The sequence below is a fragment of the Pleurodeles waltl genome, chromosome 4_1, assembly GCF_031143425.1.
Source record: "Pleurodeles waltl isolate 20211129_DDA chromosome 4_1, aPleWal1.hap1.20221129, whole genome shotgun sequence".
Classification (NCBI taxonomy): domain Eukaryota; kingdom Metazoa; phylum Chordata; class Amphibia; order Caudata; family Salamandridae; genus Pleurodeles; species Pleurodeles waltl.
The window spans coordinates 193,247,237-193,260,580 of NC_090442.1; the positions used below are offsets into that span (position 1 = coordinate 193,247,237).

Below are 13,344 nucleotides of genomic sequence, written 5' to 3' on the forward strand. Positions count from 1 at the left end.
GGCCTCTTTTTACCTTCTAAAAAAGGTCCCACGTTAGTACTGTGCGTACTGTTACCAAAAATTGCTTGCGCTCCTCATTAGAGGTCACAGAAAAAAAGAAGAAAATGATTTCAACATACTGGGGTGGCACTTATATGCATTTGTGACATCTGGGGTGGCATGGATCCAGAGTGGAGTAGCATGATACCACTTAGCGGCACGAAGAGACAGTCCTATGAAACATCTCTGGATCCAGTTAGAATATCCACCAGAAAAAGCAATACTGAAGTTCAGTAACTTGATCTTCTCTCTGCCACCTTGTACATGTCAAAGGCCTTCTACACTATATCTCACCACCCACACCAATACACCGTAGGGTTGCACTACTAAAAGCAGTCTTGCATGTGCAGCCCCTTCTTTAGTGAAGCCAAGAAATTTATCCACTTCACAGCACCCTTCAAAGGCTCCCACCAAATTACATTAAAAGTTTATTATATGACTTTTAAGGCATTGTATTTTCATCAACCCTCCTGCTTGAAATTAATACATAGTATCAACAGATGCTCGAAGAGGCTTCAAGCAAATGCTTCTGCTGTAGGGATACTCTAGGTATGGTAAACTCTGTACCTCTCAAGGAAGCAATGCTTCAAAAATTTGAAATTGCTTTTTCTCCAAAGTCAAACTTGCTCCGAATCCCTTATTACGCGAACAATAAAATCAAGATATTCAGTTTCTAGTTCAATACCATCTATTTCTCCTTGCCCCACATTACCCTCCTCTGTGGCTCGACCGAGGTTATTTTGGATCATTCATTGGAGTCTAATGATAACCTCTTAACACTGACTTTTTGTCTATTATACTATTTTATTAAAAAATGTAGCTTCATGTTTATTCCTACGTTTCACTACTTAAATGGCTGTACCAATGTTTAGAAAGTGTGACCATTCTTTTGAAATCAGTATGTCCCGAGGAGTAGTTGAAAGAAAAGATAGTGCTAGTCATAGTCTGGAGTGCATTAAGCCAAGGTCATCTCATTACCAAGTTTATATTGTCCAAGTATTTGACAAGCAGGTGGTTGGCTTTGTAGAACCAAGTTTTCTCTGCAAGATGGCGTCTCCCTGTCGCACATAGTCTAAAGACAAAACATCATTTAGGTTTGTTGAAGGGATCGCCTCTTTGATGGTTGCTGACGTTGATACGCAGTTCAGGAAGAAGGAAGGAGTTTGGGTTGGGATGCTGGGAAGCAGGATGCTCTTCTGATACTACAACGTTGACCACCTTGGTGATCTTGCAGGTATTTGTGTAGTCTTTAAGTTAACGGCAAGGAGGAGGTTAGGTGGTATTTGGAGGGCATTGTATAATGGAAGTGGGGTTTGTGTAATGTAGAACACCATGTGATATATGCATATATATGATACATAGTTGCTGTTTAGCTGTAGATTTCTGGAAAAAAACTGAATAGGCAGAATAAGACAATAAACAGTGGCTAGAAGGCAGATGCCTGAAAGCATCACTGATTGTCCCGCGTCTTTTTATCAATACATTTGAAACTAACAGGTCGATTTAAATTAAGTTTTGATAATTAATGTACAAGAAAGTTCGGACACTGAATAAAATGGTCTTTGTATACAGTAGGTGTTAAAAGGTACGGACTCCAAAATCAACAATTATTTTTGCTTTTCATTTCTTTCCTCGTTGTTATTTTCCCCGTACATGCCACTTGTTCCTACACATATTCTGCATTGATTAGGCCGCCCCAAAGCACTTTTTGCAGTTCTCAAGGTAGGTCCATGTCAGTTTAAGCTACCTGCTCAGATAAGAATAGCTGGCACACTTTAAAACCTATAGTAATTCTTTAAACATCCTGCTTACTTTCCAAAAGACCCTTAGTCAGTTTGCTTACTTTTGTACACCCATTCATAAATTACGTCCATATCGTACACGTGCATTGGTCATACTACAAATACCGAGACAACATGTATGTATGTGCTTAAAATGTTCTTATTTTTTGTGCCTCATGCACAGATTTAGAAAGCGAACTTGTGACCTTTTTCCCTGGTGTATGTATAACGTATGTATGGAAAAACTGAGCATTTTGCAAATGGACAAGTCCGAATGACCAAGACCGGGAAGATAAAAACATATTTCCGGAAATCTCCAAATTCACCATGTTGTCTGATAACGGTGGCCAGTAATAAAAAGAAAAGCAGAACACACATTGATATTGTATCCAGGAGCAACAATATAGTTGCCTTTGTCATATTTTGGACTTGAATTAAACTGTTATGAGTTAGTTAGCATTTAAAAACCGAGAATTTCTTTTTCACAATTAGTACAATTGGTTACGCGAGAGCTAGCTTATGCTAGAAGTTTCCAAGTGACGGACTATGTTAAGACTCCACAGGTAAGTTTACATTTGCTTGTTATAAAAAATCTTTGCAGGCTGTTATGCCAGAGTGTTAGGAACCTTTAATAAAGTGTATATAGAACAGGTGGCTTCCCAATGACTGGGCAACCTCTAACAGGAACCATTCTCAATAAATCACCTACTCTCCACACTGCCCACTGTGGCACTCCTCTGTCAAGAGTTTTGATCGGTGAACCGAGACACAGTCACAAGGTGTGAACGTTCAGATTCACACTGTATAATCTCCTTGACTCACAGGCCACTATATAAGGTATAAAGTACCTCCTGCTGAACATTATAAGTTTATGGAACTTTAAAGTGGCTTGCAGTATCCTTATCATGTACAGCACAGGGTACTTTATCACTTATAATACATGGTCACATGATTTTTTTTCCCACAAACCACTTAAAACCTTGATGCATAGCTCCTTCATATGAAAGAGCAAGCATGTCTGCAAACATGGAGAATAAAAGTAAAACCTCTAGAGTAAAATTAAACACATCAAAAACCTGTTAACTATTTGTTGCACACAGATATATGAAACGGTTCAATACACGCAAGTTTAAAAGAAAAAGGAAAAGCCGCAGTAGCTCAAAACGGGTAGAAACATGCAGAAAATTCTAGCTTTTCTCCAAGGAGTGCAAAAAATAAACATTCGCTTTGCTTGTCAACGTAAGCTGTTAAAATAGAGCAGAAGAAAGAAAAGCAACGTTCTGTTTGTGGTTTTGAAGAGCTGCTTTAATTATGTTATGTGACCTGACCTACCTTTCACATGGGCGGCTGTGGCAGCAGGCATTATGACATCACAAATTGACTGTAATAACCTTATAAAAGTTAAGTTCCGGTGTCTTTTCTTTATATTCGACGATTTGGTGCCTCACGGGTTGCCAGTTATAAGAAATGAGTTACTGCGTTTCCAATGGGATAACAGAATCCCATGTATTTTATAAGGGATAAAGTACCTCCTGCCGTACATTATAAGGATATTGGAAGTCACCGAGGAGTACCATAATCATATAGAGGAATGAGGCTGAATGCTGATTCCCTTTATATGGTTATGGAACTCAGAGGTGACTTGCGATATCTTCATCATGTATGCCACGGAGTACTTGTTCCCATATAATGCATGGTTATACCACCACCTTCCCCCACAAACCATGTAAATCCTTGGTGCGTAGTTCATTTATGAAAGAGCGAGCATGTTTGCAAACCTCTAGTGCAAGATTAAACACATCAAAACCTGTTAGATATTTGTGGCAAACAGATAGAAACAGTTAAATACAAGTCAGTTTAAAAAAAAAAAAGCTACTGCAGCTTGGAATCTGTAGAAACATGCAGAAAGACTCTGGCTTTTCTCTTCCTGAGGATTGCAAAAAAAGAAAAATATTTTCTCTGCTGGTTATTGTGAGCTATTGAAATAAAGCAGAAGAAAGAACAGCAACGTTCTGTTTGCATTGATTTAAACAGCTGCTTCAATTATGCTCCCTCGGCTGCTGGTTCTGGGCAGCAGGCATTGTGAAGTCAGAACTCGACTGTAATAACACATAATGGTAGAGTTCTGACTTCTTTTAATTGGCCACTGGGTGCATCGCGTCACAGATTATAAAGAAATCAGTGACTGCCGTTTATACAGGATTACAGAATGCCGTATATTATTATATTGTATTATTACACTCACTTCTAGAACACAGTGTGGGGCTGGAGGTGTCTGACTCGTTGTGCTTTTGTATATTAATCAGTTTTTAATAATTCATAATGCAATGTGAGTAATTATAAATTACTGTGCTATGTTTAAAAATGTTGCATTACTTGAATATGTAATTTCGAACTGCATTTTTTTATCACTGTGATAGTGAAATGTTGCATTAGCTGTAAATTCTGACAGGAGTCTTGAGCCCTTAGATTTACCAATGTGTACACAATTCTGAAGCCCTAAATACTAGCCCAATTTGTCTGCAGCATAATGTCAATCTCTCGCCTACCACAGTACACTCTTTAGGACCCAAGCCACATGTCACAAAATATTACACATGTAAACATATACTATCTACCATAAAAATGGCCACATATGTAGACACTGCCTACCAATATGGAGATGTTGCTCCTCCCCATGCACTTTACTTACCCCCGTGCAGGTCTCCATTGGCAATGGCCAATATTTCTTGGACATTGGACCAAATATGTTGCTATTCATAAAACACTTTTAATTTATTTCATAGTACTTGACTGTGGTCTTTATGGGGTGCTTTGACTTTACTCAACGGATTGTCATGCTAACCCTAATACTTTACACATACAAGAGTGTGCGTCTTAATTCTTGAAAAGATGAGACGGAGATTAATTTATGTATGTATTTGAATGTTTTATGGAGATATTTGTGTCTCCTTTCGGTTTCTTTAGTGCACTGAAGAGATATGACATCTGGTCCTGTGGAGTAAGGGGAACAGTTTTGGGTGGCATGCAGGAAGGAACACTGGGGCTAGTTTCCATCAGTACCTGAAATCCTGCTTTTCCAATGTTTGGTAAGCTGTAGACAGATGTTTACAACTCATCCTTCCCCCAGACATTAACGGTGCCACGAATATACTCCCCAGAGAGAGTGGCATACACATTCCTTCTACGGGGCATGTGGAATCTGCGACAACAATAGTTGAAGCATCCTTCCCAACTCCCTAAGTGACATTTCATCTTCAGTTAATAAACGAAGGTACCTGTAGCAGACCCTCTGTGCTTCTGTGTAGTTGTCAACAGAAAGTCTTATCACTGTAACATCATTGTGCATTTAGATCCCAACTTCCCCACATCGTCCTCCAACCCCCACAATCAACCTACATTTGAACTTTCAAACAGAAAATAACACAGGAGTCCAGGCGAGACCCATACAACTCTTATATTGGCATCAATGTAAAGAAAACAATGATACATTGCTTTTGAAAATTATCAAGAAATGTAAAAAAATGCATCTTGTCCCTTTTTTTGTTGGTCTGTTTGTGTAGTGAAGGAAGGAAAACTTTCGGCGTACCGAGGCGGATACAGGAGAGCAGGAAAGATACTGTCCAATACACGATGATGAGAAGGATCCCAGCTGAAGTGTGGGTTCTTTTCAGCTGAGAGTGGTGGGGGAAGAAACAGATTGGATACCTGTCTGGCAGCAGCATCTTGAGGTCCAAAATGGAAGAAGTTGAAGAAAAGTGAGCATTGAGGGCTCTCAATTTCAGGAAATGCCAGCTCCCGAATCCAAATCCCCGCCTCATCACAAACATTAACCAACCCAAGAATGGAAAATAAACCACATGTGAGAAATAGTCCGCGGTTTGTACTGGAGCCACGACCACATCTTTGCAAATAAACCTTGTCAGCAAGGTGGCCAATTGAGCTGTAAAAAGGTAGATTCAAATGATAAAACAAGAAGCCCATTTTCTTTCTGTGCATGTATAAACAAAAAACGTCTTACTTAGTCTCTTAGCATTTCAACCCACCATGCAGTGACTGTACCAGACACTCACTCCAATAAAAGGGAAAGGGAAGCAACATTAAACCACTCAGATAGTGGAAATGGCATAATTACCCAATTCTGATTCCACCATCGCTGTCTGGAAGGCAGAAGTTATGTGCTCGAATTTAGATCACACAATTTGGTGAGGATTCTTTGTAATCGAAGTAAACCCCAATCAAAGACAAGGACCCAGCTGGCATCAGCAAACTATGTTGATCTGTGGATTATTGCTTTTCCGCCTTGGTGGACCTCTGCTCTGGGAAGAAGCCGATCCATAGTAGGGATACCTCTAAAAAGCAGCATGAAACCACTACCATTTGGTCCTTGATCTTAAAGCTTTCCTGTCTTACACCATCAAGGAAGAAATAAGCTAATCAATTAATCTTTCAAGGAAAGCATTTGGTAAAACAGGCATTAGGACCTATTTGCATGCAGTCAGCTCTGCTAATATGTAGAGGCTGTACTGTGATTTTAATTAATTGGTACAACAACTAAAAGTTGCCAATGAACGGTTATAAAGTAATCAGTTAGCTATCATAATGTGATGTCTTATTACAAATGGTTAATTCCATAATTTTACCAACCAGGTTGGCAGAGGTCACCCATAACTAACATCAGGATGAATTTCCTTGGTTGACATATGCTTTAAATGAGACATAAGTCTTGTTCTAAACTGATGGACTGGGCTACCTCTAGTTGAACTGAGGAGTCCAGCTGAGAGAAATGGATCTGGTTAATACAAAGACAAACGTTTAGTCTAGGAATTAACTGACTTGGCATCCACAAGCGTAGAGAGAAGTAGTAAGAAAGGGCTTGGGCAAAGTGGGGAAGAGTGAGTGAATCAGCTCAGGAACTGGGATTGGGATTTGACAATTGAGAACAAATGATTGGACAGGTTTAGAGTAAGGGATTAGTTTAGCTCAGGAGTAGAATTAGGACTACCGAAGATGATGGTCTTGCCAATTGTTGAGGAAGCAAATATTATAAAATATTAATAAGTGATCAGTCTATTTCAACAGTATGTGTGTTTGTGTCTGTAGTGGAACTAAATGTCCTCTATTAGTTACTTTTTACATGACACCATTTGGAGCAGCATTTTGGAGTGGGCAATCTATCCTAATCATCAGTGCCCAGAGACATTAAAGTGTATTTGAACACCTCTAATGCACATCCTCTTTCCATTTTCTGGTTACAACCAGCATACGCCAGTGTGAGACACCATGGCAGCACCTTGATCAAGCAATTCCACTGATGTGAGCAGCCTCCAGTGTGGAATATCTGAGCACCCATCTATTAGTTGTTAAGCCATTGTCTGGTGGTCCTCTTTTGAGTAGTCATCAGAGTAATCAACAAGATCAACCTTCAGTGTGTATCTGGGAACTCTCCTAGTGACTGATAAAGTCATCACCTAGCGTGACTCAACAGGACATCCACTTGCAGCAAGAGTAATGAAGACGTCCTCTTTTGTGTGTGTGGGAGTGGGACACTAATGGTTGTGTGTAATTGGAAAATCACACATAGTGATGGCTGAAGGGGAGGGTGGTGCAATCACCCAGAGCTCAATCCTGAAGGACGTCTAAAAAGGTTAGAATAGAAGATCAAGTATTTACATAAAATATTTATCAAGAGCAGTTTTCCAAAGCAATTACATTATAAACAAATGAGTGCGAGGAGGGGCCATGGCTAGGGTGTCACTTGGGACCCAAGGCCCCCTCACTGTGCCCTTGATCGCTCAATGTAAATTATTAGGAAAGTCTCCACATTAGCGGTTTTGAGACCCTTTAGAATTTGCATGCTATAATAGAGGTTTGTACAACTGTTTCCTGTGAGGATACTCCCAACTTCTGTTGATTGTTGACATAATTTTGAGTGCATTAAAACCCGATTTTTTGCGATTTGAACATCCCCCGTCCTTGATGTGGATTAGTGACTTAGATATCCTTTTTTATGAGTGGCTCATCCACCCTGCTGCTGTCAGCGATGAGTACGATCTCCAGTGTCAATGATTTAAGCCAGTACCCACTCGCACCAACATAAATTTGAATGTCTCTTACCGTGAATGGTAAGGATGTAAAGGTTTTAGGAGAGAATGACATGTAGGAGCAAAAGAATAAACCCTAGTGCTACATTGTTGAGCTGCGTTCCGATTATGGCTACGTAATTATAATTTGACAAAATCATATGTGACATTAATAGGGAAACTTAGAATCAAGGTTTCCTCAATATGAACTTTTAAAGGGATCAATCCTTAATGCAGTATGAGAAAAAACATCATCTATTTTAGGATTTAGGACAATCACCACAGAAATTTTGTGTATGTGAGTAGCTTTGCACCCGTGCTTTATTACCACTAACTTGATTACCTCTTCTGTCGCAACTGATATGACTACCTATGTCAGTAGTTAACACTTTGAAAAATCTAATTGTACGTGAAGAGTGGGTGATCAGGACATGCACACCCTCCAGGACTTCTGTGACAACTACTTCCATAGGGATTCAATCCTACACCTCCACATAGTTTAGGTGATGCCAGTTCATCCTCTTAAAAGTAGAACGGAGAATAGACAAACCAGCCAGACAGCACCACCCCGTGAGAAAAAACAAGATCAACAGAAACTAAACAAAACGAAAGAGGTGCAAAGACTGCGTACAAAGGCAGGCATGAATTCAATAAGCAAAGTACTAATGAATTCATCATGCAAATTCAAGGGAAATGAACACAAGATATGCAAAATCAGTCATGGGGATACCTGTCAGTGGACTGTAGAATAGTTACAATAATGTGAATATTTTTTTCATTGTACAAAAAAAAATCATTTACTTCCATTTTCCCTGACCACATGTAGAAAAAGCACTTAAAAGTCCAAAAGGTAAAGCTTGGCACACTCTGAATACTAAAGGATTTACATGCAGCAAAATATACAAGAAGTGATTTTGGGAACAAACTTAAACTCAATTTATATACTCGCTTGGCACAACTGCAATTCAATTTTAAAAAAATAGTTCAAAAATACTGAAACTGACCTGAATTCAAGTATTACGGTTTCTTCAACAGAAACATTATCAATGCAAGAAAAACATCACATGGAATATATCAAAGGGAGAAGGTATTTCTGCTGGATTTTTTTTCCACGAATTTCTTGTTTTTTTCTATACAAGTGAAATGCCTACACAACTCACAATCATATATATTTTTCAAAAATTAAAATTATTGCATTGCTTTTGCATATCTTGTGGAACAGAAAATGCAAAGAGTAACCGATTCATTTTTTTTTCAAAGCAGAGACATTGTTTTTTCCAAATGTCGTCATCTTTTTTTTTGCATCCCAATGGCCCCAGATCCAGAAGATTTCCTGCGGGTTTAAAAAGTAGGAAGAAGAGGACTGCGCGTGCACATAAGAACAGACCTGCACGCACCCAGGCAGACTCACCCAACTACTCACATGCCCACAGATCAACATATCACTACAAAATGCCAACCACTCACTCCAATGTGCAAGACTATAACGAGTGCATTGCCTACTATCTTTAAATTACTTTTCTTTTTTCTTTAAATAGAACGTTTTCTATTAAATAAAAAATAACAATTACTCGGTGCAGAAATCTATCTCTTCTGAGAGGCCACATTCCCTTTTTGTTATATAGAATTTCAATGGCAAACTGCTTTCTGTAAATAATACGGTAAGAACCAAAATAGATTTTCACATTTGCAGACGTTGAAATCAAAAGAAAGTGGTGCAAACTCTTCTTCCACCTTTCACGCCACACCTGTCCCCTCACCTTCAATGACCACAAAACCCACCCAGCAACAAAGTTAAAAAAAATAACCTGACCAAACCGAAGCATGCTTTCAAGAAAATATCTTAACCACTGCAACCAAGAGAGATCTATGGAGAACACTCTTCCCACCACTGAAATGAGCGGGCAAGCCACGCACCTTGAAGACAAAGTTGACTGACAGAGCTTTATCTGCTTGGCAGAACTCCGCTTGCCTCAGCAGGGTAGGTAGTGGTGGAGCTGGCCAACACTTTATTTCGAGGGGAGGAGGGAGTGAGGCTCAGATCATCGTACCCGTGTAGTGAATGGATTGACAAGGGCAGGCTTTGCCTGGAAACATCCAGATCGACTTTCGGGATCCGAACCAAGCCCTTGAGCTCCACCTTAGTCGCTAGGGTGGGAAGTCTCAGCATTTCTTTAACTGTGCGGACTCGCGGGATCACTTCCTGCCTTTCCTGTACTCTAAGGCAGTACATTGTTGCTGTCGTGTTTTCTGAACGAGGTTCTGTACTCCACGGCAGAAGAAGTCCAACATATCTTTCAAAGTATTGAGGGCCTTGGCTCTAGAGAGACGTGTGAGGCTCTTACAGAACATGTGCAAAATTATTCATTTCCCTCTTTTTTGAACAAGCAAAGGTGAAAAATGCAGGGTCCTTTCTGTCCGGGCCATCCATCAAGATGAGCTTCTCCTTCGCACTGCTTTAACAGCAGTTGTTCCTTGTGCAGGGGCTAGAAGGAGAGGGAGCTGAGCTCCCTCTGGCCTCCGGCTTCCACGGGCACATGCTGGGGTTGAACTGACTCCTGGAAAGCTTTTGCGTAACCACCCAACGCTGCTGCTCATCCCAACGCAAAAGAATGAAGAACGCTGTTCCGGTTACTCCAGGTCACGAGAACAGTGAGGCACTTCTGAAACAAACCCATTAGGAACATTGAAACAGAAAAAACACATCATTGCTTCAGCCCTGGCAACTACAAGTTGCTGACATAATTCCTACTGTCCTGGAGATGGTCCTCCGTCTCTGTACAATCTATGGTCTGCTCATCTGTCTCCACCTCTATACTGTCCTGCCCTTGGTCCCTGCAATTCACAAAAGGCAACAGGTTGCCGTTGGGGCTCTGCTTGCTGTTGCCGTTGAGGATGTTATCTGCTGCATTCTCCATCTCTTCTATCGTCATGTCGCAGGCGTCCGCAAGTTCCTGGGTAGTGACCTCTATGAACTTTGGGTCTTGAGCAAACTGCACGAGTCCTTCTGAAATCAAGACCTTCAGTCGGCAGGAGGCAAGAAATTGATAGAGGCAGGACAAGAAAGAAAAGGCATAAATTAGTATAATTACAGAATAAGCACAAGTCTGACAATCACATTTTGTCCCCTCCCTCATTGCCTCAATAACACCATTCTAAATCAAAAGAAAAAACCCGTTGTGGCTTATAAAGCAGACTGCAAGCTTGCGTAGCTCATTCCATCTTCCTTTACACGAAAATGTCTTGGATCAATGTTTAGTAATACTCCTGTCCCACCAAGAACATCGTGCACAAGTGAAAGTTTTTTTTTTTTACCTGTGGTCTTAATCCCAAGTGATGGACTGTCAACCCTTTGGAGAAGGGTCCCATACTTTCAACTGTGTTTAACAGCATTACCGGGAAACTAACATGCCCCTGACGTGGTGTCAGCCATACCAATAGGGTTTCTTAAATGTTTTCAATTTCTTGAGCAGCACTGTATGAGTGTGAATTCCGTAGATCGTGTGCGGGGTCCTGGCTTTGTGAATGGATTTAAATTTGCAAAGTGGCAACTGGAATACTTTGACATTCACAGAGTTCCCCTTGTTCTTCACAACCCTCTTTGCTTATGATGGGTGGGGATTTTCAGAGCACTGAATTACAGTGGGTAGCTGTGACCTCCTTTAAGTCCCTTCTCTGAACTTTGTTACCGGGGCAGGGTGGAAAGAGGGAGCTAAGAGAAACCAATTGTGCCTGCTTGCCTGTGAGTTCATCAGGAAGTATACATATTTTCCCTAACTGTCAACTGGCCGTTCAGAGTCAACTAACAAACCATTTACCTAACCTGATCATCTTTGCTTGTAGTGTAGCCTAACTGGAGATGGCAAACACGCGTGTTTGCTTTGCTTGAGCCAACGCTTCTTCAAGTTCTTTGTGGGTGTTAGCTCATGGCAATGTAAAGAAAACCTTTTCAAAACGACATTTCATCAAACCTGTGCTCGATACAAGACAGGTTATTTAACTCATTATGATCTATAAAGATCCTCTTAGAAATTTGGCTGCACAATCTGTTTTACCAGATTGCTATACTCATTTTATAATACTCTTGTAGTAGCTACGAATTTTTTTGTTGCTCCTGCAACTAAATTCAACGTCCACACTCAATTTAATCATCAGGATTAGCCACAAACAGTATCTGGTTTCCACGAATCACAACCAGAGTCAACTCAGCAATTATACTGTGAGTAGCTCTGGCAGCCCGCGACTAAAGTCTGAACCTAGACAGCATGACGCATCAAATGCATTGCCTGATTCACGGCATCAAGAGAAGGTCTCCACACAGAAGTCAGGATGCTCGGTTCCTTCACTTACTTGCTTAAAAGATGCTAACAGGACTTACAACAAAAAGGTGGATGATGGTGAAGCAGCTGGCCGCTCTGCCACTGGAAATATCCAGTCACCGGGGCTGACGCTGGTGGAAGTGGCTTCATTTCTGTTCGAGGGCGCCATATAAATCATGGTAGTCCCGCACTTAACCCCCCCCCCAAAAAAAAAATCTCCCAAAACAGTTTTCACTGAGTAATACATTATGTTATTATTCAAGATGCACCTGCGACTTGGGAGTTCTAGCTTCACGAATTGCATAAGTGACTATGGGTTTTACAGATCTGCCACAATGTATTTGGCTTTTCCGTAAGTGGCCTCTACCAAATATGGGAAATCTGTTTTGTGAGCACATTTTTGCTTCAATTCAGGTTTAGTGGCTGGGCTGCCGAAATCATGATGCTGTATATCTGAACGTAGCTACGTTCCACTGTGGAAAGTGGCATCACATAGTCAAATAAGGTATAGTTTGGAACATACTATTAAGCTGTTTGATGATTATTTTCCTCTCCTTTTGTGCATCTGTAAGATCATACTTCTATTGTAGCATCCCCTTTAATTTATTCTAAGGCTTAGTGCTGGTCATTTTTGTATTCTTTCATTGTACACTTTTAATTTTCAGTTGTTTCAATCCTGATCTCTCATGTGACATTTACAGGTATAGTTGTATGTATATGTTTACACGGTTTTGTGAAGCTTGAAGGAGATGCTACACTGTCACAATGTTTTATCACAGAAGGGGCAACCTCACAGGGAAAAGCCAAGAGGGGTTCCACAGCGGTATGCGTACAGCGCCTTGTGACCCTAACGGGTGAGTAGTGCGCTATACAAGTACGAACTTTACCAGGAAGATGGAAGCATTACAGTACAAGCTGTCGAAGTTGTTTGTTTCTTACACAATACAGGGAGTGCAGAATTATTAGGCAAATTAGTATTTTGACCACATCATCCTCTTCATGCATGTTGTCTTACTCCAAGCTGTATAGGCTCGAAAGCCTACTACCAATTAAGCATATTAGGTGATGTGCATCTCTGTAATGAGAAGGGGTGTGGTCTAATGACATCAACACCCTATATCA

General features: G+C 40.5%; 1 protein-coding gene across 1 annotated transcript in view; it reads right to left on the reverse strand.

Annotated features, from left to right (window-relative positions):
* Positions 1 to 5,254: 5,254 nt before the first annotated feature.
* Positions 5,255 to 13,344, reverse strand: part of CACNA1C (calcium voltage-gated channel subunit alpha1 C) — a 1,395,795-nt gene continuing 1,387,705 nt past the window's right edge. Inside the window, exon 49 of the mRNA XM_069228081.1 lies at positions 5,255 to 10,923. Coding sequence (XP_069084182.1) covers positions 10,630 to 10,923 — 294 coding nt within the window. The 3' untranslated portion in view covers positions 5,255 to 10,629. The remainder of the gene's footprint in view (positions 10,924 to 13,344) is intronic.